At 52.8% G+C, this 26889-nt stretch overlaps 1 protein-coding gene across 1 annotated transcript in view; it reads right to left on the minus strand.

Moving 5' to 3' along the window:
- The window catches only part of usp34 (ubiquitin specific peptidase 34), a 55801-nt gene that overhangs the window by 11311 nt on the left and 17601 nt on the right, over nt 1-26889 (minus strand). The window contains exons 12-57 of the mRNA XM_064325165.1: nt 26697-26826; nt 26216-26346; nt 25076-25890; nt 24711-24925; nt 23953-24068; nt 22739-22866; nt 22177-22266; nt 21881-21976; nt 21394-21476; nt 19231-19385; nt 19000-19113; nt 17983-18082; nt 17241-17400; nt 16305-16431; nt 15833-15980; nt 15169-15269; nt 14473-14682; nt 14061-14186; nt 13590-13712; nt 11961-12044; nt 11777-11863; nt 11214-11414; nt 10855-10937; nt 10568-10608; nt 10336-10460; nt 9866-10018; nt 9659-9763; nt 9400-9455; nt 8904-9208; nt 7806-7969; nt 7258-7323; nt 6966-7112; nt 6713-6769; nt 6394-6471; nt 6078-6172; nt 4916-5088; nt 4466-4616; nt 3702-3780; nt 3079-3132; nt 2841-2936; nt 2617-2681; nt 2395-2470; nt 1444-1491; nt 1164-1229; nt 964-1044; nt 466-551 (exon numbers count right to left, since the gene is read on the minus strand). Coding sequence (XP_064181235.1) covers nt 466-551; nt 964-1044; nt 1164-1229; nt 1444-1491; nt 2395-2470; nt 2617-2681; nt 2841-2936; nt 3079-3132; nt 3702-3780; nt 4466-4616; nt 4916-5088; nt 6078-6172; nt 6394-6471; nt 6713-6769; nt 6966-7112; nt 7258-7323; nt 7806-7969; nt 8904-9208; nt 9400-9455; nt 9659-9763; nt 9866-10018; nt 10336-10460; nt 10568-10608; nt 10855-10937; nt 11214-11414; nt 11777-11863; nt 11961-12044; nt 13590-13712; nt 14061-14186; nt 14473-14682; nt 15169-15269; nt 15833-15980; nt 16305-16431; nt 17241-17400; nt 17983-18082; nt 19000-19113; nt 19231-19385; nt 21394-21476; nt 21881-21976; nt 22177-22266; nt 22739-22866; nt 23953-24068; nt 24711-24925; nt 25076-25890; nt 26216-26346; nt 26697-26826 — 5990 coding nt within the window. The remainder of the gene's footprint in view (nt 1-465; nt 552-963; nt 1045-1163; nt 1230-1443; nt 1492-2394; nt 2471-2616; nt 2682-2840; nt 2937-3078; nt 3133-3701; nt 3781-4465; nt 4617-4915; nt 5089-6077; nt 6173-6393; nt 6472-6712; nt 6770-6965; nt 7113-7257; nt 7324-7805; nt 7970-8903; nt 9209-9399; nt 9456-9658; nt 9764-9865; nt 10019-10335; nt 10461-10567; nt 10609-10854; nt 10938-11213; nt 11415-11776; nt 11864-11960; nt 12045-13589; nt 13713-14060; nt 14187-14472; nt 14683-15168; nt 15270-15832; nt 15981-16304; nt 16432-17240; nt 17401-17982; nt 18083-18999; nt 19114-19230; nt 19386-21393; nt 21477-21880; nt 21977-22176; nt 22267-22738; nt 22867-23952; nt 24069-24710; nt 24926-25075; nt 25891-26215; nt 26347-26696; nt 26827-26889) is intronic.

Here is a 26889-nt window from a genome sequence, read left to right on the forward strand (position 1 = left end):
CTGGGAACAAGACCGGCGGTTGGCTGAAGAGGAGAGCCCACTGTTATAAACGGGAAGGAGCAAGAGGGGAATCCTATTTCAGTTTAATACATAATGTATGATAAACAGGGTCAACTGCATTTCAATTTAGGAAATTAAATTAAAAAATACCCATGAAGTCTTGAATTGAAATTAATTTCCTAAATTAACTGAACTGAAATGGCATTGCCCTAGACCCTGATAAGGTCGTCTGCAGCATTCTGTCATAATAAGTACTCAAGCAGAGGACTGATTACGATTTGATTAACCAGATGAGAACAGCCTGTGAACAGAAGACGGACTGAACTGCTGATTATCCTGCATCCACTGGAAATATAAGCTTCAATTTAATACAGCTGACGGGCAATACCAATGCCTGCCAGAAGAGGGCAGCAGAAATGTAAAACGAGCACATGTTCGCAGACAAAAGGGGGAGGAGCTCCGTACCCATCTTCCATGCCAGGCTGCAGGTACAGGTGAGCGTGCACCGGCCTCAGCCTCTGGATCACGTGGATGCACAACCTCTGGAACATCTGCCAGAGACCCAGACAGAGACAGAGGTCAAATCACACCCCAGGTCTAGAGACCCAGTCAGACACACATCAAATCACACACCAGATTATCTGAAATAGGACAACTTCATCTCTTTAGACAACAGTACAAAATTCCAGCAGATGAGTGAAATTATTTCCCCCCAGAAGAAACATTTATTTTTAACCATATAAGAGAAACAAACCAACAAATTCTTATTTCTACTCAAGTTTCTGTACACGTTACAGGTCACATCGAAAATTCTCAGGGTTCTGCAGGAGTGTTGAAGAAGGAGGGTAAAAATATTTCACATCAGTACTGAGCCCTGGATCACGCCACTGACTGGGGGCTTTTACCACCGCTCATACGCATGCTCACGAGGGAGCGGACGGCCAATCAGGGGACGGGCCTCACCTGCCGTACGATCTGATTGGGGCACTTGATGAGGATCTGCATGGGCCACCAGTTGTCGTCAGCCATTCGATCCAAAAACCACTGGGAGACGAAGGAGAGAGGGTGGCGGTCAGAGATGGCGGAAGCGCGACTGAAACGCGGTAGAAAAGCAGTTAAACCGCTCGTCGTGGTTCGGGACAGAGGGTGGCGGTAGCGCTTACCTCACAGGCCGCCTGGCTGTTGTTGAACTGTTTGGTCAGGAGCTCGATCCACTGCAACATGGTGGGCTGCCGACACAAAAAAGAAATATACCGTCTCTAGAAGAGCGACCCACTATCGTTACCACGACAACCCACAGGCGCATTCTATTCACTGCAAACTAAATCTGAACTTCCTTTACTTCTGAACAGGTTAGCCTAACCGTTCAGCCCCAACAGGGAAAGAAAGGGTTAAAGAATTAACAGCGTAAGGAATGCCAAGACAAGACCGATGATCGCTTACCTTTTCCTTTGAATGAATAAACGTCTCCAAGACAAAAGACGTACTGAGCTGTACGGGAGAAAAGCACTTTGTTAATGACAGTAATGTGCATTTCAGAGCTTGTAAATCTGCACTGTAAATAAAAAGCATGAATACTTAAGAATACATAATGATGAGAACAGGCCATTCAGCCCATCAAGGCCTGTCAGACACCCGCAGTGCAAAGCAGGGATCTCAAACTCGGATATCTGCAGTGTCTGCAGGTTTTATAGTGTCCTCTCAGTTAGCAGTCAATTTTAGACCTTTGGGTGTGGACTTGTGTAGCCAATCAATGGCCTAAATTAAGCAAATAAAAAGCTGAGAGGGACCCAGAGCCAGCACACTGTGCAGAACGTCACAACCCGTCCAGGACAGGAGTTCTGAGATTCATGGTCCAGAGAGAGTCCAGACCCAGCACAGGACGGGAGTTTGAGATCCCTGGTCCAAAGAGAGTCCAGAACCAGCACAGGACGGGAGTTTGAGATCCCTGGTCCAAAGAGAGTCCAGAACCAGCACAGAACGTCAGAGCTGTCCTGGACCGGAGTTTGAGATCCCCGGTCCAAAGAGAGTCCAGAACCAGCACAGGCCCGGAGTTTGAGATCCCCGGTCCGGAGAGAGTCCAGAACCAGCACAGGACGGGAGTTTGAGATCCCTGGTCCAGAAAGAGCCCAGAACCAGCACAGAACGTCAGAGCTGTCCTGGACCGGAGTTTGAGATCCCCGGTCCAGAGAGAGTCCAGACCCAGCACAGGACGGGAGTTTGAGATCCCCGGTCCAGAGGGAGTCCAGACCCAGCACAGGATGGGAGTTTGAGATCCCCGGTCCAGAAAGACTCCAGAACCGTGTAAAGCCAGGACCCGAACGGCCCAGCCCGGTGACCTCCGGCTCTCGCACGGCCAAGTCCACACCGCCGCGCGGGTCTGTAGCGCCTCACCTTGGCGGTCATGAGGGAGATGGCCTTGGGGTCAGGTAAGGTGCTGGGGATGCTGCTGCACAGCTGCCACATGAACCTGAGAGAGAGAGAGAGAGACAGAGAGAGAGAGAAAGAGAGCAGAGGCGCGCGCGAGGGCGGGAGTTAGCGGCTGGCTACAGCTTCACAGCGAGCGACTGGGACCTGGGTTTCCACAATCAAAAAAAGGGGGCCGGCGTCGCTCACCCAAAGTAAGTGTGCTCAAAAATGTTCTTGTCCTGGAGAAATTGCATATTGTCATGCCAAATCCACTGCAAAACAAGAGGTCAAAGGTCACGACATGTTTGGCAACGTACAAACAAACAGCAGGGGGGTCAAAGGTTAAAGGAAAAAGTCTGGTCGGGGAGGCTAAAATAATAAACCGCCATTTTTTCCGCCCATCTGGCCACAGTGGGAGCAGGAAGTCCTACCTCGAGCAGATCGGGAGAAACGTCGAATTTAAAATCTTTCCCATTCTCCTCCTCCGGCTCCACTCTCTTGTAGAACAGCATGTAGGCACTGTGGGTCTGGAGGGAGGGAGAAAGAGAGAGAGCGAGAAACCCGTTAGCCCCCCGCTAGCGTCCGCAGTGACCCCCGACCGACCTCGAACAAAAACAGAAACTCAACGGCCAGAGGACCCCACACGCGCGACAACCAGAGACAACGCACCTTTTCAAAGGAGAAGTCCATGAACTTGTCTGTGACCGAATCGTACGTCTTTGTCTGAAAGGGAACCGAAAAAAAAAACAGTTTATTGAACCGCGTACATTCCGCACCGCAGGAATGCCTCCATTTCGAGAGCTTTACTTTCTTTGGCTGCAATTTCTCCAATTCAAACATACCAGCCAAACACAAGGATGTACGAGGGGTCCAAAATTCTTGGCCAGCGATAAAAAAAATAGAGCGTCCTCTCAACTTGAAAACCCCAGACGTGTGAGATATTTATGTGAAAGCAATGTTCGTTTTCCAGCGAGTCTGGAACATAACCACGGCAACCAACTGTAACGGTCACATTCTGCTTGTGTGAAACACTCCTGCGGTTTTGAAATGAACATCACAGCTGTTATTCAAGGTTATACCCTCCATTTCAACCGTGGCAACACGTTTGGACTGTCCAAATACAGCCCAGAGACCGGGAACCAATGATGCAACGTGACACAACAGGACTGCGACTAGACCGTAATTAAGTCTGAGTAAGTCTAGCGGTAAGGAGGATACATTCGTTATCTGCCAAGAACCCAGAGAAACACGCAATGGCTGTTACACCCCTAGAGTTACCACCCCAAGCTCACCGTCATCTCGCCCCCAAAGCACTCAGAAGCCAGCTGAGCAGAGTCGAAGGGCTTCACCTCCGCGTCGTTGAACAGGTACCTGCGAGAGAGCAGGAGTCAAACACCAGGGAACAGACGCTTCGTGAAAAAATATGGGCTGCAGGTCAGTGATCTTCAATCCCGATTCTGATTCTTTGCTGTTACTCAGCTCTTTAACTTATGGATTAAAGCAACTCACTAACTACTAAATCCCAGTAGACCTTAAGGCTCCCTAGAGCAGGGCCGCCCAACCCTGTTCCTGGAGTCTGCTGTCCTGTAGGTTTTCATTTGAATGAAAACCTGGAGGACGGTAGATCTACAGGAACAGGGGTGGGGAGCCCTGCTCTAGCTGTTGAATGGTGTGCGCTTTGTCAGTGAAACCCTACAGGCAGGCAGATCACCAGGAACAGGGTTGGACAGCCTGACTCTAGATGTTGAGCTTTGTCAGGGCTGGAGCGAAAGCCTACAGGCAGTTAGATCTCCAGAAACAGGAGTTGAGCAGCCTGGCTCTAGATGTTGTTGAGCTTTGTCTGGGTTGGAGTGAAAGCCTACAGGCAGTTAGGTCTCCAGAAACAGGAGTTGAGCAGCCTGGCTCTAGATGTTGTTGAGCTTTGTCAGGGCCTGGAGTGAAAGCCTACAGGCAGTTAGATCTCCAGAAACAGGAGTCGAGCAGCCTGGCTCTAGGCCCTGGCTCTGGGTTGGGAGGACAGGCCCCGGCCTGCTGCCCGGAGCTCCAGCCCACTCACCACTTGTTGTTCTTGTAGGCGTGCGGGTTGATGATGTCTCTGATGAAGCTGTAGTAATGGCCGCCGTCGGCGGTGCCCGTGTGCACGGTGACCCCGATGAGGTCGTACTCGTAGCTCTCCGCCACCTTCGACTCTCCGTCTTCCCGGAAGCCTGCGCAACAGACAACGAAGTCCGCTGAGACTTTGTCCAATCACAGAACAGGCAGCACAGAGTCTTGGGAGCTTTCATCCAATTGCTGATCAGAAACTAACAATTCTCTCTTTACAGCACAGACCGCTGAGTCAAGGAATCTTTAACAATACAGTGCAAATAGCCCAGTTAGTGATATCTTCTCCAATCACAAAACAGCTTTTATCCAATCACAGAGCACATTGCTGAGAGCCAGTAGATCCACTGTCCAATTACAGCAGAGCCCAGTTTAAGATTCCGGTCCCCGATTGGCCGCGTACCCTCCTTCCTGTCGCTCTTGCTCATGAGGAAGTCCTCGGTGTAGGGCGTCATGTCCAGCCGGAGGGGGAAGGAGAAGTGGGTGTTGACCTTCTCCTTCATCATGGTCACCATGTTGAAGGTGTAGCGCATGGTGTTGAAGCTGAGGATGCGCGGGAGCTTCTTAAAGCAGGCCCTGGAGGAGGAGGAGGAAGAGGGAAGAATGTAACGTTAGCATCACGGGTCACAACTTCCTGTCCTCACGCCCCTCAGTGACACGGGGCCACTTCGTTTCTCACGAACCGGCTTTACACACTCATCTCTTTACACACTCGTCTTTACCACTGCTCTACACACTCGTCTCTACACACTCGTCTCTACACACTCGTCTCTACACACTCGTCTCTACACACTCGTCTTTACACACTCGTCTTTATGCTCCACGTGACTGGCTGGCTGGCTGACCGACTGACTAACTGTTTGGCTGACTGACTGACTGGCTGGCTGGCTGGCTGGCTGGCTGACTGACTGACTGACTGACTGACTGACTGACTGACTGACTGACTGACTGACTGACTGACTGACTGACTGACTGGCTGGCTGGCTGACTGGCTGACTGACTGACTGACTGACTGACTGGCTGGCTGGATGGCTTGCTGGCTGACTGACTGACTGACTGGCTGGCTGGATGGCTGACTGACTGGCTGGCTGGCTGGCTGGCTGGCTGGCTGGCTGGCTGGCTGACTGACTGACTGACTGGCGGGCTGGCGGCGACTGACTGACCTGAGCTGACGAGACTGGATGTACTGACATACGGTACGACTGCTGACCTACGCCTCGCTGACCGACTGCTGGCTGACTGGCTGACTGGCTGACTGACTGACTGACTGGCTGGCCGACTGGCTGGCTGACTGGCTGACTGGCTAACTGTTTGGCTGACTGACTGAATGACTGGCTGGCTGGCTGACTGACTGACTGACTAACTGTTTGGCTGACTGACTGACTGGCTGAATGACTGACTGACTGGCTGGCTGGCCGACTGGCTGGCTGGATGGCTTGCTGACTGGCTGACTGCCTGGCTGGCTGGCTGACTGGCTGACTGGCTGGCTGACTGACTAACTGACTGACTGACTGACTGGCTGGCTGGCTGGCTGGCTTGCTGGCTGACCGACTCCCGGGACCCACCTCTTTTCCGCCCGCACTTTCTTCCCGCACTGGGAGCAGGTGTACATGTTGTCTCCCTCCAGCGTGTCCTTGATGGTCACTTCATCCAGGGACTCCTGAGAAACAGACACAGGGAAATGCTGAGATGGAGCAGAGACCAGCCGGATAAACACTTCTCAGAAAGAGAAGGGAGTGAAAAACTGCAACACAGGGTCAGGCCCCCTGAGGAGCAAGTGTGTCAGACCATGCCCCCCCCATCTCCTCCCCACCCTCCACTCCCCCAATCCCCACACAGAAACCCACCCTCCCCCCACGCAGACACACTGAGGAAACTCACGTATATGTTCTTCATGTCGGCCACCTGGCACCTGACCGTGTAGAACTCCTCTGCTGTCTGACTCACGTGCTCACAGTCCTGCAACAAACACAGTTCACCTTGGAGTGAAACAGCTCTCTTACTCACACACACGTGCATGCACACACACACATGCACGTACAGAGTTCACCTTACACTAAATCAGCTGCATTAGCCTAGCCTCAACCAGCTTCCACACAGATAGCACCCTGGGTCTTCGGCAAAGCCCAAACCCAGAGCCACCATCCCAGTGAAAAAACAGACGGCTGAACTACGCTGAATCAGGGTAACAACTCCTTACCAGAGAAACAACATTGTTGGTTATGACCCCTCCGAAGAGCGTCTTCACCGTGTTTTTCTGAAAAACACAGACATCACTCATACAAAACTCACGCAATAATCCACCGGCCTACAGACACAGATCTCAACCGTTTGTTTCAGGAGGGACCGTACTGCATGTTGGTTCAGTAAGACTGAACAGGGAGCCCTCCTCCCCCCATACCAGGGGAAGAGACACAGGAAGTGAGGCGTGGGCAGGAAGGGGCAGGGCTTACCAGGTCCTGGGACATCTCCTCGATCTTGGTGATGAGGTCGGTGAAGAACTCGGTCATGTCCTTCTGCTCGCCAGTGTTGAGAGGCAGCTTGTCCATGGTGTAGGTCTTACAGAACGGCCGGGGGTTGTAGGCCTTCCGTTCACTCTCCTGCAGGGGGGTGGGGGGTGGGGGGGGGGCACAAGGAAGAAGGAAGGGGAGATGAGTACGGGATAGAACGAAAGAATGAGAGTGAGAACAGGACTGAGGGATGAAGGAGGAGAAGACTGTGTCCAGTCAGGCAGGTGGTGCTCACCATGAGATAGGTGAACATCTTCTGCAGCTCCAGCAGGGTGGTCTTGTGTTTGATCTCCTCTGCGTACTGAAACAGACAGGAAACGCATCACCGTTACACACGTCATACAGAACCAGGACTCTAACCTCCACCTAATTACAGCTGGGTGGTGGAGGAGCAGAAAGCAGAGCTGGATGGAGGGAGGGAAGCAGGTGGAAGAGGATGGATAAAGGGGAGATGTAATTCCAGCCAGGTGGAGGAACAGGAGTTGGATGGAGGAAGAGGAGGAACAGGTGGAACAGGACGGATAAAAAGGAGATGTAACTACAGCTGGGTAGAGGAACAGGAGTTGGATGGAGGAAGAGGAGGACCAGGTGGAACAGGAGCAGAAAGAGAAGGTGCAGGTGGAACAGGAGCAGAAGGAGAAGGTGCAGGTGGAACAGGAGCAGAAGGTGCAGGTGGAACAGGAGCAGAAGGAGAAGGTGCAGGTGGAACAGGAGCAGAAGGAGAAGGTGCAGGTGGAACAGGAGCAGAAGGAGAAGGTGCAGGCGTAGCGGGATGCCGCTCACCTTGGCGGTAAAGACAGCCTGCCGGGCCTCGGGGATCATGTAGAGCTGCTGGATGGTGGAGGCCAGGTAGCAGGTGGCGCCCAGGTTGGTGAGCCCCACGAACCGGCACTCTGCCCGAACGTCATCGTGGGGCCAGTAGTCCCACTTATACGGGGCGTGGGAGGCTGGCGCGGACGGAGGAAATGTGCAATGCACAAAAACCGCTTGAGGGCTTTGACAGAGAGCGGGAGCGGTTAGTGTGAGATGATTTTATATCCCAAACGCAAGGTTCAAAATGTTTCTAGAACCTACAACCTTTGCTTTCAGTTACAAGGAGCGATCGTGACATCAGCATTATAATGTTCAGTTGAGAACACTAATCACATATTATTGTGGTCTTACATCTTAATGGGTTAAAACATATTTCATAACGCTGAGCTGGAAGAGTATTTGAATAAATATACTTTGTCAGTTCTAAATAACAGCCCGAGCTGCCCTTCAGTGATCAATAATCAACAGGATGAGAATCCACAGCAAATCAATAAACACTGCAGCGGAGAGAAAAACAGCCCAAGATAGACTCAGACAGACGGGCTCTCGCCTGGACGGAGTCCCAGTGTATTTCCAAACAGCACTAGAGACCGACGGCCCTACCACACCGTGATGAAATCTGAATTCATTATTCATTACAAGCATGCCATTTGTAAAGTCAATCGTCCATTACTGTTGCTGCTGTCTGTGTTAAATTTATTTGACACGGTGCAAAGCGAACAGCCCACTGGGACGGGAAAGATTCACTCTCGATGCAGGTGGGGTTTTATATCTATAAGGCCCTGAGGGTTCATCTCCACCACCTATATACCATCATCTAAACTACACTTCCCAGCATGCAAAGCACCATTTATTTCATGTTTTAAAACGGACAAGATCGCAACTTTCCCCACACGATTGGGCGCCATCCAAGTCATCAGTCAACTGGAAGAGCAGGCAAGTTTTCCCCAATAAGACACCGTAAGTCAAAATGGGGTCTACCACTCCTTGTCGAGCAGACTCAACCTTCCCGCCCCTTCGCCCCCCCCCCCCCCCCTTTTCCCACAATGCCGCAGCGATAGCCCCTACCCTGCATGTGCTGGGACATGACCCAGTTGTGCAGCAGGCGGTAGTTCTCCACCGAGCCCTTGACCATCTCCACCAGCAGGTCGTAGGCGGCGGCGCGGGCGGAGTGGGACTTGCACTTGGGCTGCTGGCGGTCCTTCAGGCTGGGCAGCATGAAGAGCAGGTTGTGCACGTCGCGCAGGAACTCCTGGCCCTCGCGCGAGAACTTGAACGGCGGCTTGTGCTTGATCACGCTGGTGGCCAGGCGGAGCAGGCCCGTCAGGCCGTCGTCCTCCACGTTCCCGTCCTGCTGGTCCAGGATCTCCCTGCTGGGAGGGGGGGCACAAGAGGGGTCAGGGTACGGAAACAGCCGTCCACATTCATTTATCTTGATCTAACCAGAATGGCTGTATGAGAACTGCGCAACAGCGACCCCCTCCTGGTCAACTGGGAGCCCACGGGGTCGGATTTGAACCCGCAGACCTCCCCCCCCCGAAGGGAGAGAGAGGCTGTGTCTCACCTGCGAATGCAGTCGGCCAGGTGTCTCGCCAGAGCGTCCAGGTCCAGCAGCGTAGTCTGAGGGGAACAGAGAGGCGAATGGCAGGGTCAGCGAGCGGCCATTTTAAACGCAGCTTTAAACGAGCCCCGACCCCCAACAGCTCCCCTGCCACACGCGTGTGACCCTCACAGCGAGACAGCATCCGCTCCCTGGCATGTAAACGGGCTCTGGGGGCAGAGCCTAAAAGGCCCGAAATCGGCAGACGAGAGGCCACGCCCACCTGACTGGCGTCCTTGACGTGGATGTTGTCGATGAGTTTGCACAGCAGCCAGAAGTACTCCTTACACCCCGTCCTGAGCAGAGGCTCCTCCTCACAGTCCTCCACCTGCGGAGAGGGAAACGGCCCGTCAGTCTCGACAGGCAGGCAGGCAGGGGAAATACAGGTGCTGGCGGCGGCGGCGTTGGCGGTCGCGGTTCGCGGACGCACCCGGAGCGGCTTGAGCGCCTGTGCGTCGGGGAGGAACTTGAGCAGCGTGGAGGCGGCCAGCAGCAGGAAGGAGCGGTTGATGGACTCGCCCCCCTCCAGCCCCGACAGGGACAGCTTGTACAGGCCGTTACAGGCCTCGTGCCTCACCGCCGTCTGCAACACAGGCACAGCGGTCAAATGGCAGAACCACACTACAACCGCAGACACCTTAGATACACACTCCGTCAGATTAGAGAACCACACTTCAACCGCAACCACCTCACACACAGCGGTCAGCTTACCGAACCACACATCGCCGTTACACCTCACACACAACGTTCGTCTTACAGAACCACACTTCCACCATAAACACCTTACACACAGCGGTCATCTTACAGATCCACACTTCAAATCAAAAAGATCAGACCCTTTCTCTTTTCCAAAGCCCCACCCCCTCCCCCTCCCTCACAGCCAGACCACGCCCCCCTCACCTCAGGCACCAATAGGGTGAGCTTCTTCAGCCAGTCGTGCAGGTGGTCGCTGTCAGCCAGGCTGGATTTGACCAATGAGCAGCAGTGTGCCCAGCTCACCAGCAGCCACATGGAGTAGTGTGTCACTGCAACGCAACACAACAGAGTCACACACACGTCTCCACGGCAACCAGGCCCAACATTCCACAGGCACCACCGCAGGCTCCTCCCACCCCCCCAGACGCGAGCTCACCTTCGTGACGAGATCTGTGGTCGGACTGCGCTTTCAAAGCTCTGCAGAGAACAAGGTGAACACGACGGACGTTCTCATTTATCACAGGAGTACCAACAACACTGACACACACACATCAAGGTCATAACCTGGAAATTTAATTCATTACCCATTACAACAATACCCACAAATAATCTGCATATGAGCAAGGCTAACTTTTGTAGTTTTATAAATTAAGCCTCCAGAGACTGATAATGCCTCATAAGCAGCAGACTGTCAGGTGAGAGCAAACAGGCCAGTCCTCTCACCTGTGTGCAAGGTTGTCGTAGGTGTAGGCAACGTTGATTAACCGTTGGATTAGGTTGGTCCCCTGGACAAGGCCGAGGAACACCTGGAGAGACGGGGAGGGACACGCCTGAGTAACTGCAGAGACCCAGCTCATTAGAAACGGGGCGAAAGAGAAGGGCGGCCAAAGGGAGCACAGAGAACAACTCCAAGAATGAAAAAAAAACGTAAAATAACAGCACAGGCAACGGACGGGTTTGTGAGAAACCAAGGGAGACGAGAACGATAATGACTACCCACAGGGAAAGAAGAATGCAGGCGATTACAACAACAACAAAAAAAGAGAGAAATCAGCCGAAAAAGAATGCGGTTGCCTAGATACCTCAGTGAGCCGAGGAATGTGCAGACCCTTCCCATGATCCCCCGCGGCCTTGCGGGACTTCCCGGGCCACGCCCTCTTGCGCTGGGTGTCGGAGAGGCCGGACCAGGCGAAGACGTCGTGGTAGGCCAGGTCCAGGTCGGCCGGGTCCACGGCGAACTGGCAGATGAGCTTCAGAAGGCAGGCCAGGCAGTCCAGCAGCCACTGCGTTACGCACAGACAAACACTTCAGTTCAGATTCGCATTTCTTCATGAATTACAGAAGGAATCCATTCCAAGCCCAGAGCTGCTAGAACTGCATTTCCCACAAATCATCATCCTATTAACGCTTTATGATTGTGAGATCACAAACATGTTATCAGAACGTTCTAAATTGAACATTCTAATGCAGATGTCACAACCACTGCTGGTAACTGAAAGCAATAGAGTTCAAGTTCTTCAAAGGGTCACACAGCACGTTTCTGTGCGCTTGGTGTTCTCAGTCGCAGTATTAACCCTTTAATAACTGCAAGCCCTGTGGATGTAATGTTGCCTCCGCGCTAACGCAGGTGGTCTGGAGCGCTCACCACAGTCCAGGACTCCTGGTCTTTAGGCTCCAGAATGGCCGAGTTGAAGATCTCCAGCAGCAGCTGGAGGCCTCCAGAGGAGACGAACTGCGGAGCGAGGAAAGGAGAGAGATCATGTGATTGGTCGCAGCTCTGTCAGTGTCAGAAAATGCCCGTCGTCCAACCCCAGAAGAACGGGCGGTACCTTGCAGCTCCAGGAGTTCTTGCTGTTCTCGATCTGGTCCTCGCTGGAGTCGTCAGAGTCCGGGTACAGGTCGCTGTAGCTCCCCTGCAGGCAGGACAAGACTCATGAGAAGTGTATCATACACAGGGTTCATACACTTTTTCACCAATGATTTTCAATGACTTTTCCATGACTTCTCCACAACCTTTAACTGAATTTCCATGACCAAAACAAATGACTTTATCTCAGCGGGACGATTTAAAATTATTTATTGTAACACTAAGTAAAATTAGGTCTGCATCTGAAACATATGGTGCCTCTCTAAAACAAATAAACACCAGACAGACACACTTAGATACATTCTTTCATTTTTTAATTCGAATAGTTTAACATTTTCGTCAATGTCTCAAACAGGGCTCGAAATTGCGACCATTTTGGTCGCATATGCTCCCAAAATTTAATCTGTGCGACTTCGAAATATAATTGGGAGCATTTGTGCGAGTGCAAATAATTGTTCTGGTGCAACCTTTTTTTTTCTTTTTTCAGTCGAACGTCTCTTTCTCTGTACATTCGCTAGTTAGTACACTCAGTATGTGCCTTGTGAGCTGACGGTGACCCTTCTAATCAATCGTGAGCTTGACATTCTTACCTTTAATGCTGATTTTAAATTGGTTAATATTAGCCTTCAATCACTCCCTTTTGCAGCGCTCCACTGTCACGCGACACAGAGCGCTAATGCGTTTACTTGTTACCTGAAGACAAAAGTTTATGTTCAATTTATTAGCGTTATCGAAAGCTGAAAAGTTGAAGCGAACGATTACGGCATTTTTATTTTTTTGAAACATTAACGTAGCGTTTTGTGTAGCGACCCGGTTGAAACAGCTAATTTCTCCGATGCAGTTTACTGGCGGTTGATTTAATTAGCGGTATTAATGTGACAGAAGCGCTTTGTCGTTTGAATGTATAACACGCAATTCTTGAAGAGTCGACACATTTTAGGCGTGACAGTTTAACTGTTACTTGTAAACCGTACTGTTATTGTCGTTTTTTTATAAAAAAAAAATCTATTGCATATATTGTTGGTGCTCCTTAAATTTTGGTGGGTGCTCCTAACTTTTTGAAATTGGTAGCACCAGTGCTACCAAGTAAAGAAAGTTCATATCGAGCCCTGATATATAATTGAAGCTGCACTTCCCTGGCATATTGTTGGCACAGTAGGGCCTACGTTTACTAACTGCTACATTAGCAGAAGCGTGCCTGTTGGGCGTGCCTGTAAACAGACTGAGCCAGACCGAATTAACTTCTCACACCACCAAAATACCGCGAAGGTTACGTGCCAATTTACGTTTTATTACTATACATACTATTTTTATGATTGGATTAATTAGCAATTGTATTTGATGCAACTGTAGCTATATTTCCATTACTTTTCCAAAACTTTTCAAAAAATATTATTTTCCATAATTTTTCCAGGGCCTGGAAATTGCATTTTAAATTTCAATGACTTTTCCAGGTTTTTCATGACCGTACGAACCCTGCATACAAATAAATCGGAGGTGAATCAGAATGAAGACCAGCAAGCACAGCGTGAGGCTGCGAAACGGCGGCCCAAGAGAAGAGCGGGTCGGGCGTGGCAGACAAGGTCGTTACCGTGGACTCCCGCCTGATGCGACGGTTGGGCTTGCCCAGGGCCTCGATGATCTCCAGAGCGTACAGCAGTTTGTGAGGGCTCTTTATCCTCAGCAGGTCCTTCCAGCACAGCCCGTCACTGCCCTGATAGAGGAAACGCACGCACACCAGTCAGGATAATACACAGGACAGAGCACCCACCCAGATAACAGCGCCCTCTTCATTTCAGGAGGTGGAACTGCAATCACTGAATGTATTATAGAATCAAATATCAAACACTTTAAATTTGGTGATTTAAATTAGTCGGGCTAGAATAAAAATTGACTCAGAGTTTCAGACAGCAACTAAATTGATGAATTATGAATTAAGAAAATTATCATAGAAAGAACATTACTGGCATTCTGGCAAGTTGTCAATTTAATTTCAATTTACTTTCTGAATTGACTGAACTGAAATGTAATTGGATAGGGTGCAGGAGAGGGGCAGACTGACCGTCTCCTCGGAGATGTTCTGGAAGGCCAGCAGCATGTTGGGACAGGTGGGCAGCAGCATGAGTAGCTCCCAAACACGTCGGGACAGGTTCTCAGCATGGAGGTGCAGCTCCTCACTCTGCATGCTCTGCAGGAACAACACACATGTACATGCACACACACACACACACACGTACATGTACACGCACGTGCACACACACACAAAAATACACACACACACACACGTACAATCAAACTCTGGCTAACAGTTGGCAAAATAAATGACAGTAACCATGGCAACCCTCGGACACAGGGTAGGGGGAAGAAGATGAAACCAACTGTATCTAATAATGGACTGGGGACTGGGGACTGGGGACTGGGGACTGGGGACTGGGGACTGGGACCCCCCCCCATTCCCACTGCCCCCCCCTTACCTCGGCGTTCTCCATGGCCCGCTCGGCGCTGGGGGGCTTGAAGCAGGCCAGCATCTCCAGCAGGTCGAACAGGGTGGTGAGGTGGGGCTCCTGCAGCAGCAGCAGCATGGGGATGTTGTCCTTCTGTGGGGGGGGCAGGCAGGAGGCCGGGAGCTGCACCCCCTCGCCCTTCCGCTCCCGCCGGGGGGCGCCCAGGGACACGAACACCATCTGCGGGACAGGATGGGACGGGACACGGAGGGTAAGGGGACACTTTCACCTGAGGCTCGACAGCACCAGGTCCGTTCTCTCCTCAATTTTCTTATCAGCAAATGGGTAACAAAGGGGCTCACGTCCATTTTGGCTCAAGCTACACAACTGTGGTGAGGAAAGGACTACATCTTACCCACAACTATCAACACCGAAATCTGCCATTAATCCAAAACAAATGTCATATTTTATTATAATGTAACTAGGTCATTTATAACAGTTAATGCAACGTCCACTGCAAAAATTCAAAAGATACAAGTAGTCACACATCCATCCATTCAATTTACCGTCTTCAAGTACCAATTTATTGGTTTGCTTTTTGTTTTTTCTTAAACTTTGCGACCAGTTGTTAGGCAACCAGAGGTGAAGTGAAACAACGCAACACAGCTTTTTTTAAAGCAATAAAAACAGACGGGCTGTGTGTGCTTGGGGAGTGGGAGGAGCCACCTGCATGTCTTTGAAGCCCAGCTCGTGGAGGGTCTTCTCGTCGTAGTCGGTGGTGAGCTCGTGCCCGGAGGAGATCATCCGGACCGGGCCCATCAGACCTCCTGCACACAGAGGGACACGGTGGAGACGGTCAGCTCCCGAGAAGCTTCCGGAAGCTTCTGAACATAACCCGGCTACTGACCGACGCCTGGCCTCCGCGGGAAAGGAAGTGGCCAGGCAGCCAAAATGGCGGTCTGACCGCCCTTCCGCAGCAGATACGCGCGAGTCACAGAAAGAGAAACAAACAGCAGCTCACATCCCAGAAAAGCAGAAGTTACGCATGAAGTCTGTTATTCGGTTGTCATGGAAACGGAAGAGGGGAAAATAAATGTTTAATTTCACCTCCACCCTCCCAATCCTCTAAACCACTACCCCCCCCCTCCCTCGATCCCAGATGCAAAACAGAGGCTTCACAAACCCTGCAACAGGCCGAGATATGATTGGCTGTCAATCTAAACCAAATCAAAGGCTCTTGATAGTGATTGGCCCCAGTCGGTAGCACCATGATAGCATTTAGCAGCTCACTGGCTGGCCCCCAGAGGAGCAGTGAAGCCTCGCTCGCCCAGAGGAGCGGCGGTCTCGGTCTCATTCGCCCGCGCTCTCCCGCGCCCCCTGCTGGTCTGACCTGGGAAGTCTCCCTGCCGGCTGCTCTGGCCGAACTCCTGCAGCTGGGCCTGCTGGTTCAGCTGCTCCTTCTGCAGGTTCTCGTACCAGTGCGTCACCTCAGCGCGCAGGTCCGCCACCTGGTCGCTCGGGTACATCTCGATGGTCATCTGTGCGCCGGGAGAGAGAGGGGGGAGGAGGAAGCGCTCGTCACCGGCCACAGGAAGTCAGCCATTGAGCCGATACGCTTATCCAGAGCAGCGTACAAAGCTCACCTTTGCGTTCACACAACAGGCACTTCTACAGCTGGATATGATTCACAGCAGGAAATGCACAGTTCAGGTTGGGCATTTGCTTATAGCAAATTTGGCAAAAAAATTAAAAATAATAAATTTCAAGTCTCGAAGACTTTTTGCTTTGGTTTGCCTTTGATGCAACATGAGGCAAACACATCAGATAGGATCACAGAGAGGGGGGGTGGGGGGGACGGGCACCTTGTCGGGCAGCCCGGCGGGCTGGCACACGATCCTCAGCGGGAGGGACTGCTTGTCGCTGAGGGCCTTCAGGTGGCTGCTGATGCCCGTGCCCTCGATCTGCCACTGCCGCAGGTGGTACGCAAACCTGCCAATCACGGAGAAGCGGGGGCGGGGTCACAGGTCACGTTAGGGCAAGCATATTTCACAGTACCTCCAGGGGAGGCCAAAGACACAAAGACTAAGATACTCTACTCTCTGCACATATAAAACACATTCGGATGATTTACAATTAATACCGGCCAAAGTGCTGGCTAAAAAAACATTAAGCAGAAGAATGTGGCAATTGTTTCACAGATATTAAAAAGCATAAACGTTGTGAGGGCTATAATCAGAGTGTCATAAATAATGAAGTACAGTTGGAGGAGGCTCAACTATGCAGATTTTAAAATCGAACAAGAACTGAATTCTGGTGTCTAACAGAACATTGGCCCGTTACCCTATTGCAGGGGTGTCCCGTCTCTTCCGAAAAGGGCTGGTGAAGCTGCAGGGTGTACATCATTATTTTTGGGTTTTACATTTATAATCTGCACATCACCATCTACACAAAAACGACTGGAATTCAGTACAGAGCTTTAGGGGAGAGGTGAGGAATGTTTGATTACAGGAATATTCTTAGAGTCATGAAATATTCAAACACTGACTCATCTGAAATTCACACCTCAGACCCAGATTTGCTGCACAATGTCACCACCCAGTCGGATGGGTCAGCTGACGGTGTGCGTGATCGTTTCTGCGATTGTGTGTGTGAGTGTGTGTGCACGTGCACTGTGTGTGTACGTGTCAGTGTGTGTGTGAGAGTACATGTGCACATGTGCGTGTGTGTGGTGGGAAGGGGCGGAGTTGAGGTCATGTGAGGGGCGGGGCTAAGGTCATGTGACGGGCAGGGGCGCGTACCTGCGGCGGAAGGCCTCCAGGTGAGTTTTGAGCATGAGCAGGCCCCGCTCGATGATGGTGAGGCTGGAGTGGGGGTCCTTCTCCAGGTTCCCCGACGCGATCATCAGGCTCTCCATGCACTTACTGATGAACTCCTGCTCCTTCTCCAGCGCCGTCTTACCTGCAGCACAAAGAAACGCACGCACGGTCACACACAGAGCCACACACACACACGTACAGTCACACGCACGGTCTCACACACACGCACGGTCTCACACACACGCACGGTCACACACAGAGACACACACACACAAGCACAGTCACACGCACACACACGCACGGTCTCACACACACGCACGGTCACACACAGAGCCACACACACTCACGCACACGCACGCACAGTCACACACACACACACACACGCATTGATGTACTGAATGGCGGTTCTTACCGTTGATGTAGTAGGAGTTGATGTACTGGATGGCGGTTTGGCGGTTCTTACCGTTAATGTAGTAGGAGTTGATGTACTGGATGGCGGTTTGGCGGTTCTTACCGTTGATGTAGTAGGAGTTGATGTACTGGATGGCGGTTTGGCGGTTCTTACCGTTGATGTAGTAGGAGTTGATGTACTGGATGGCGGTTTGGCGGTTCTTACCGTTGATGTAGTAGGAGTTGATGTACTGGATGGCGGTTTGGCGGTTCTTACCGTTGATGTAGATGTAGTAGGAGTTGATGTACTGGATGGCGGTTTGGCGGTTCTTACCGTTGATGTAGTAGGAGTTGATGTACTGGATGGCCGCGCGGCTGATGTCCGCAGACTGAGCCCTCAGTGCGATGCCCCACAGCTGGTCCATCCCGCAGAGCTGAGGAGCACACAAAGACACGAGGCACGCGGTAAGAGCACCGCCAAAACAGCCCTCCGCACCCCTCTCCGCTCCTGAACTCCAGTCTGGGACGGCTGCAGTACCTGCAGCTTTTACTGAATTCATTTTGCAAAAGGAACCAATTTAGGCCTTAGCAACAAGGTGTGCAGAGTCACTAGCCAATCAGAGACTGATACTAAGCACTTAAGTGCTGGAACACATCCACCAGCAGGCACAGCGGCCCTCCAGGATTTGATGACATCCCTCTCTCAAATCAGGGAGTCTTTGCATATGTTCACACCACAAGTAAAGGACATAAGCATTTAGGCATAATAATGGCATAAAAAGTTATAGTACTGAAGGCTCAAGGGAAAAAGAATTCACAACATATTTACCAATGAGGTCAAAGTAAACCAGTGACTTTTCAGTGACCTATTTTGGTTGTGAAGGAGAATTCTGATGGAGTTTTTGTTTACAGCGAACGTGCTGCCTGAGAGCACTACAGCAGAACAGAGCTGGAATGAGTCAGTTCATCCAGTTAACGAATGCAACTGGTCATAAAACGCTAAGAGGGTTTTAAATGAGGCGATTGAGAGGGAAACGGACTTAATCAGCGTGTGTGTGCGCGCGAGTGTGTGTGTGTGTGCGAGTGTGACAGGGTGAGAGAAAACAACATGGTAATGAAGTATTCATGAAGGTAAGTGTTCATTAGAAACACCAGGCGTGAAGCTCACCGTGGGATTTGATACCTGCTCAATTTCACGGACTGGTGGGAACACGTTTCGGCTATCGAGCGGTCGAGCGCGCGGACAGGCCAAATCAGGTGTGTGAGTACCGACTGGCTCTCTGGAGCGTGAGGGGAACAGGCAAGGCCGTGGCGGGACGGGACAAATGGGGGGGGGGGGGGGGGTGCTGACCTCGCAGTTGGAGCCGCTGTCGTAGGCGCTGGTGGCCAGGCGGGCCAGGTTGCACAGGTGCTGGAAGAGGTTGAGTCCCGTCATGCTGATGGTTTCGGGTTTCAGCTGGGGCATCTGAGGAGAGAGCAGGGTCAAGGGTCAGCGCGCAGGCCCCGCCCCCTTCTTACCAAACCCCGCCCACCCTAACCCCAGGAATGTGAGGACCTGTCGAGGGAGAGGGGCGTGGCTCACCTTCTCCAGGAAGAGGTGCTTGTAGGTCTCCATGCCCATGGCGTGCTGGTCCTTGCTGCGCACCTGGTTGAGGAACCAGTGGAGGGCGTCGTCGTAGCACTCCGAGTCCTCCACCAGGCAGTGCCACAGGATGTCCACCTGCTCCAGACTCAGCCCTGACAAGGGAGGGAGGCAGAGAGCCTGCCGTCAACCTTTAACCCCTCTGTGAGGTCACAAATACGCGATTAGAATGCTCTGAACTGAACATTCTAATGCTGATGTCACAATCACTGCCGGTGACTGAAAGCTCTAGATGGAGTTCTAGAACACTGACATTACAAGAAACATTACCAAAAAAAACCTTCTCTTCAAAGGGTTTTGAAACAGTCTTATGAAACAATGACAGCACCACATTTGTTAAGCAGGCACTGTTATCCAGGGTGACTTGCAACGCAAGGAAAGCAACTGCTACACTTCACTCAGTTTACGCTTGAGGTTGTTCCAGAAACTTCTCGCGAAACACCACACACACAACAGATCTTTAGAGAGCCACATAAACATGCACTTTCGAAACAGCTCCCCATAATTTCATCTTATACGGGCCTGGTGACTCAAAAGAGTTAATCACAAGCCTCGGACCAAAATAATCTTCCGAGTTCTGAAACGATTTACACTCGTCCGTGCACGCGAAGGTCAAGCTAGCGTAGGCATGTGCCGCACTACTGTTCTGTGTGGGCGGCGCTTACCGGCAGGTCAACCCCGCTGTTTTAATTAAGGCAAGAATCAACACAGAAATGGGTATCAGAACCAGCTGTGTGTGCAAGAAACTAAACCTAAACTTTCACGTGAATCGATATGATCTTCCCAGCCCTACTCATCTCTTTGGTCTACGCGTTTGCTAAATGAATGGATAATTAAATGCACTGACTCAACAGAGCGCACAGGGTGGGAGGACTCTACGCTGCTGGAGAAATGAGAGAACCAGACCCCCTTTTCTCTTTGGATTTCGCGTTTCCGGAAAAATCCCCGCGGAGAACCGCGCGCGGCCTGAGGAACAAAGGCACCCCGACGAGCCTTTTTTCCGGGGAGTCCCCCCCCCACCCCCTCCCCCTGAGAGGCGACCAGGCCCCCTCTTCAAAGATTTACGAGGGAAAACAAGCCCGTCGGTGTTTGACCAGGGGGCCGGTTGGGTTACGCTCCTGGGTCGCCACGGCTACGCAAGCAGGGAGGGGGGGTAGTGGGGAGTCTCCTGGGAATGGGGTATCGCCATGGCGATCACTTCTCACCCGCCGCTCCACCTGCTGACTGACAGCACTCCCCGCGTCCGCTACCCGCACACTTTGTGTGGAGACGGTATCGGTTGTCTCGTTCTTACCCGTAAAGAACACGTTAAATTTGGTATCATTTTCACTGCCTTTCACGCTGAAAACTTCGCTGAAAATTCAGCATCCCCTCCCCCTCGGCTTCTACACTCAAACCTGTCGCATGCGTAATCAGGTTTTTTTTTTTTTACGCTGAAGATTTTTGCACATCTTTTTCAACTCAGTCTACTTTAAAAGGGACAACGCACAGCAGCAGCTGTGTCAAGGCACCGCGCCACGTTCAGCTACACGGCTAATTTTATCTGCACCTGTAGTCCCCTTTATAGCAGGTGAAGATGCACAGACACCAGGTGCTAAAAAAAAAAACAATCACCTAATCTTATTTTAACGGTTCTGCAAAATGGCCGCCAGGATTAGACCAAACGCACACAATGCAAAAACCGCATCCCCTCGCGGCGCGGCTAGTTAGCGGAGACGAACGTCAGCAAAAACCGAGACATGCAGAGACACGTCTGAAGGATAAGGGACGCAGGGGGGAGGGGGGAAACGCTTCATTATCTGAAGTTGCATCTCTGGCTATTGTTGTTTTGTTTTTTTCTTCCTGTTTTTAACTGCCTATTTTGTGATTTTTGGCTGGACTGCAACAGCGGGGGCCAGCCCTCCAAACGCGAATGTCTGACTGACTGACTGACTGACTGAGTGATGAAGTTACACCATTGGTCGGCCGAGTTATGACGTTACACCATTGGTCGGTCGGATCACGTGTGCTAGGTCCAGCCGTATACCAGGTTTTGACCTGGTCTTGTTCGCTCTGTGGCGTTACGGTGAGGTGCAGGACACCGCGACGGGCGGCGGTACTTACGGAAGTGGTCGGGGGACCCCAGGGTGGAGAAGACGCAGGTGAGGAACTGCAGGCGCACCTGCACCTCAGCGCTGTGTCCGTATCTGCAGCAAGCCGAGGGGAGAAAAGACAGGCGTTGCTCATCTCTCTAAAAAGAGCGGCGATCGCTAGCGTGGGCTACGAGCTCCCACGAGTGGCGGAGTTAGAGCAGGCGCCATTTTCACGCTGACCGGGGGGGCAGAGAGCAGCAGGACTGAACCGGCTTCTTTTTTTTTAACAAAAAAAAACTTTATTTAAAACTGCCATTTACAAGCTGGGACAGACTGACGAGCCAAACTGCTGCTCAGAGCCAAACTGACTGTTAGCGTGGCATTTCAACTGCCAAAAATGACCATAAAATACACACTCAGCAACACAACAAGACAAGGAAAATACTAAGGAGACAAAATAAGTTGCTGGCAAAGACGTTTCGTGTGATTGGCCGATCGTGACCCAGCCGTGAACTCACAGTGCAAACTTGTGCCGCTGCTCCCTCACTTCCTGGATGTAGTGCAGCAGGTCCTCGAAAAAGAGCTTCATCATATGGAGCTCCTTCTCAGCCCACCTGCGTGTGAGAGAGAGAGAGAGAGAGAGAGAAGGGGGGAAAGGAGAAAGAGGGGGAGGGAGGGAGAGAGAGAGAGGGGGAGAGGGGGAGTGAGATTGATAGATAGGGGAGGTGCTTAAGGAAGGCTCATTTGACGGGCATGTCTGGCCCGTGAGCGAGAAACACGAGAACATTTTAACAGATCGAGCAGCTGGGCTTACATAGTGATCCAGTGCGTGTCGTAGCTGCTCCCAAACTGCTGGAAAGTGCCGAAGAGCTTGGGCAGGAGACGGAGAGAAACCACCACCGACCTGCCGAGGGGGGGGGGGGGGGAGAGGGAAGGGGGGAGAGAGGGAGGGGAGAGAGAAAGGGAGAGAGGGGGGTGAGAGTTAGACAGAGAAAGGGGGAGAGGAGGGACAGAGAGAAACACCACAACATAATCACGACTGGGTAATCTGAGCAATACTTCATTCACAAATCCATCAGCTTAACTTTAAGGGGCACCGCCAAATTCGCATCATCAACTCGGCAACGATAACGTACCGACAGCACACACAATGTAGCGACGCACCTAAAGACACACTGTGGGGAATACTCACTGCGTTTAATGCAAGTCAAGTCAAGTCAAAGTTCACAGCATGTGAAGGAACAGACCATACTGGACTCTCTCCTCAGATGCCCCTACTGGATAATGTGAACTGGGTGTGAGATGCCTGCTTTTAGAGCTTGATCGTGTCATGTGACGGGAGCCTTCCCATGATGCCCCGTCGCGCTCCCTCTCACCGGTGGTGCGCCAGGTTCTCCAGGCAGCCCTCGATGAAGCGCATGCGGATCTGGCGGTCGGTGAACCAGCAGACCAGCGAGCAGAGCAGCTTCTCCGCCTCGTTGATCAGCCCCTCCGACAGGTGGATCTGCAGGAGCCAAACAGACAACACTAATCAATCACCGACAGTGGATCCGCAGGGACCAATCAGACAACACTAATCAATAACCGACAGGTGGATCTGCAGGAACCAATCAGATAACACTAATCAATGCAGTGCAGGAACCAATCCCATAACACCAATCAACCGACAAGTAGCTCAGATAAGACTAATCAATCTATTTGATTTAAAAATCTTTCTGAAGTGTCCTGAGTAGGTTATTACAAAAAAGTTGTAAATTGAAAAGGTTACCAGTCAGATAAACGCAGTCAATAATAGATGTTTCCCTTAATAAAGTCACTATTTCTGCATTTGCATCATTTTAGCGTTTCCCACAATGCACAGCGGCATGGCCAATGAGCAGTGTGTTACAAAGGTCACATATCACTCTGAATATCAATTTCCCTTTAATATTTAATCACAAATATGGATATGAGGGCCGATGATGGATTGCCCGTGGGCCACAGGAACATTACCTGCAGCAAGCGGAGCGTGGCGAGCGCGAGACTGGGACTAAAAGGGGCGACGCTTTACAAGCTGCGCATGTTGATAAGCAGCCCTGTGGTTGGCTGAGCCCTTCGGGACGCTAATGGTCATTTAAGACGACCGCAAAGCGACAGCAGGTGCACTCAGGTATACTGCTGTTAGCCCGTGTTAACGAGACACGGCAGCGGGCGTCGTCTGATCCGTTCTTCTGGTGGTTTCAACAGCAAACAAAGTGCTACACACACACAGCCCGGCACTACCGAATCCAGAACACCACAAAGACCCAGAAGTACCGCTGGGCTATTATTACCCGTGAAGTTACTCATCTTCAGATTAATCAACGACTACAAAAAAAAAGAAAAGAAAAAGATAAAGGATGAAGCGACAGTCCATTAAAATGAGTGAATTTGCTCGTTATGAATAATTAAATCGGTGACGAGGGCCTCTCTCCTGCGGCTTTGAAGGCTGCCCTTGAACGGACCGCGCGTGCCAGACCCCTTCTCTCAGGGGCAGCAGGTTTGGAATGGGGGGGGAGGGGGGGTCTCTGGACTCGGCCGGTGTTCTGTAAGGGAGGGGGGGGGTCCTCACCGCGTCCTCGTCCTGCACCAGGTCCCACAGCAGGGTGCTGCCCTTCTTGCACACGTTGTCCAGGTTGATGTCGGTGACGGCGTGGCCCGAGTACTGGTGTTTGTGGACCGCGGGACCTGTGGGGGGAGGGGGGGGGGGGCGAGGGAGGACAGAAAGACAAAGGCTCAGTGCACTGGACCACAGAACACTGGAGCAGGACACCATCACACCACGCTTCCCCTGATCACCTGCAGTCATAAAAAAAGGGAGCTCTGCTCAAAGTCTGTAATCTCCTCCGTGCCGTACCAAGCGTCAGGCTAACCCCGCCTCTGGCTCAACTCCAGACCCGAGTCACCCGCACCCCATGTGGGAATTCTGACCCGGCGCAGTCGCTGGATGCTGGGGAACGCAGCCAAAAGGACCGAGAAGCAGTCTGTGCGTCTAAACGACCAATCTGCCCTCCCAGACACGCAGGGAACGAGGAGGAAATAATTCTGCTCTTACTCAGCAAAGGAAGCCGTCAGCTGCGGACTTCCCTCGGGCATAAACAAACTCCCACAGCTCAAAGGCCACCAGATGGTCTCGGCTCTGCGGACTTCCCGCCAATCGGAAGCCCCCGCTTCCAACCTCTCAATCGCAGACGCAGGCGTTTAGCGCGCTGGCACGCGGGACCGACGGGCAGATCCCGACCAATAGAAACGGGGAAAAGACCTGAAGCGGGCCAATGAGACGGCGAGGGGCCGGTGAGGCGAGAGGGCGGCGGGCGGGGCCTCGCTTGCCTTGCGCCAGATGCTCGTGGTAGATGGAGGCCAGGTTGGGCAGGTGCTGCTGCAGGTGGGACGTGAGCTCGGCGTGGGAGTTGATCTGCACCAGCTCCTCCTCGCAGCCCGACTCCTCCCCGTCGAAGTCGGCCATGTTCTTCTCCGACTTGGCGCTGACCTGGGAGCTGCTGCAGCTGACGTCGTCCGCGCTCAGCATGTCCTCCACCATGTGCCTGCGGGGGATGATGGGAAAATGAGTTTCAAACGCACGCGTTTGGCATTCCAAATCTGACATTTGTCCTGCGGGGGGGGGGGGGGGCTGTTTGATGTGGCGTATAGGCCGGATGATAAACACTGTGTGGAGGGCGCAGAGACAGACGTACCCCTCGTGGTGGTGGTGGTGGTGGTGATGATGATGGTGGTGGTGATGGTGCTGGGGTCCGATGAAGCGCCTGCAGTTGAAGAGCTCGCTGCCCATGGCCTCGCCCAGGAAGTCCCCGGAGCGGGGCAGGCAGGGGGGGTCCTGGGGGCCGGGGGGCATGTGGGCGGGGCCCATCTCCGCCTGCATGTCGTGGTCCGGCCCCTCGGGGCGGGACGAGGAGCAGGCGTCCAGCATCCTCATGCGGGTCTCCGCCGCCGCCGACGAGGCCGCCATCATGGACGCCGCCGCCGCCTCGGGGGTGAAGGGGATGCCTTTGACCCCGGCCCCGCCCCCGCCGGCCCCCGGCCTCTCCCCGGACCCCTGCGGGTCCCCCAAACACAGCCCCCCCTGCGGCTGGGACTCCCCGGCCTTCCTCTTCCTGATCTCCGCCGGGTCCCTGCGCTCCTTCTGCGAGCTGCCCCCCCCACCCCCTCCCCCTCCCCCAGCGGCTCCGGCCGAAGCCACCGCCACCCCCCCTCCCCCGCCCCCTCCTCCTCCTCCCGCTCCCGCTGCTCCCGCCTCCTCCTCTTCCTCCTCCTCCTCATCGTCGTCCTCCTCTTCGTCGTCGTCGTCCTCCTCCTCCTCCTCCTTCAGGGCCTCGCTGTCGGCCATGTCGTCCGAGTGCAGCTCGCTGCCGGGGCTGCCGGCCGATTGGCTGGCCCGGCTGGACCCCGCCTCGTTGCTGGAGCCCTCGCTGCGGCCGCTGCTGCTCCCCGGCCCGCTGCTCCCCTCCTCCCCGCTGTTCGCCGTCTCGTCCGAGCTGCCCTGCATCGACTCCTGCTCGGCGGGAAAACAAAAAAATACACACATTTTTTAAACCATTCATATCACTTTAACTGTGTGTTAGTTCTACATTTATCTTTCAATGACAGCCCGGTTAGGGTCACTTCCGTTAGCATTACCCCGGTTACTGGTGCTTCAGTTAGCGTTAGCCCGGTTAGGGGCACAGCCGTTACCATTAGCGGTGCTTCCTTTAGCATTAGCCCAGTTAGGGGCACAGCCGTTAGCATTAGCGCTTGCTTCGTTAGCGTTACAGCCCGGTCTAGCGCGAGCTCTGTTAGCGTCGCCGGCTCGCCTTCTAGCAACGCCTCCGTTAGCCTACCTCCGTGTCGGAGAGCCGCTGCTGGCCCCGCTTCCCGCCGCTCATGATCTGCTCGTCCATCTCGATGTCGCTCCCGCCGCTGTGGTGCGTGTCGCTGTTGTCGCTGCTCTCAGGACTGGCGGCCGGGGAACCTGAGACAGCCGGGCAGAGGTCACACGGTGTCACACAGACTCCCTGAAGCACAGTCCTACAGGGCCGCAGTGTCTGCTGGATTTTGGGATGTTCTTGGCACAAGTGGTTCACCGAAGTCATCGATTGGCTAAAGAATCCACACATCTTGTTCTCAAAGCCCTAATTGGCAGCTGATTGAAAGGAAACCACAAAAACCCACAGACACTGCGGCCCCCTTGGGATTCGGTTTTACACCTCTGCCCTAAAGTAAGGGCACCTGGGGCATGTGGGTAATGTAGTTCTACGACAATACTACACCTGGGACGCACCCTCCCGGCCCCTCCCCCTCCCCCGGGTCACGCCCACTCACCCTTCTTGTTGCCCATGGGGAGGTTGGTGTTGAGCAGGGAGGCGAAGGAGCTCTGCTTGGAGAGCTGGGCCTTGGCGGCCAGAGCGTTGTTCCAGAGCGCTTTGATCAGCATGGAGGCCAGGTACAGCGTCTGGAAAAACCCCAGCGGGACCGGGGGGGGGGGGCACAAACAGGCAGGTGAGACTGAGCACCG

This window comes from Anguilla rostrata, chromosome 2, assembly GCF_018555375.3.
Source record: "Anguilla rostrata isolate EN2019 chromosome 2, ASM1855537v3, whole genome shotgun sequence".
Classification (NCBI taxonomy): domain Eukaryota; kingdom Metazoa; phylum Chordata; class Actinopteri; order Anguilliformes; family Anguillidae; genus Anguilla; species Anguilla rostrata.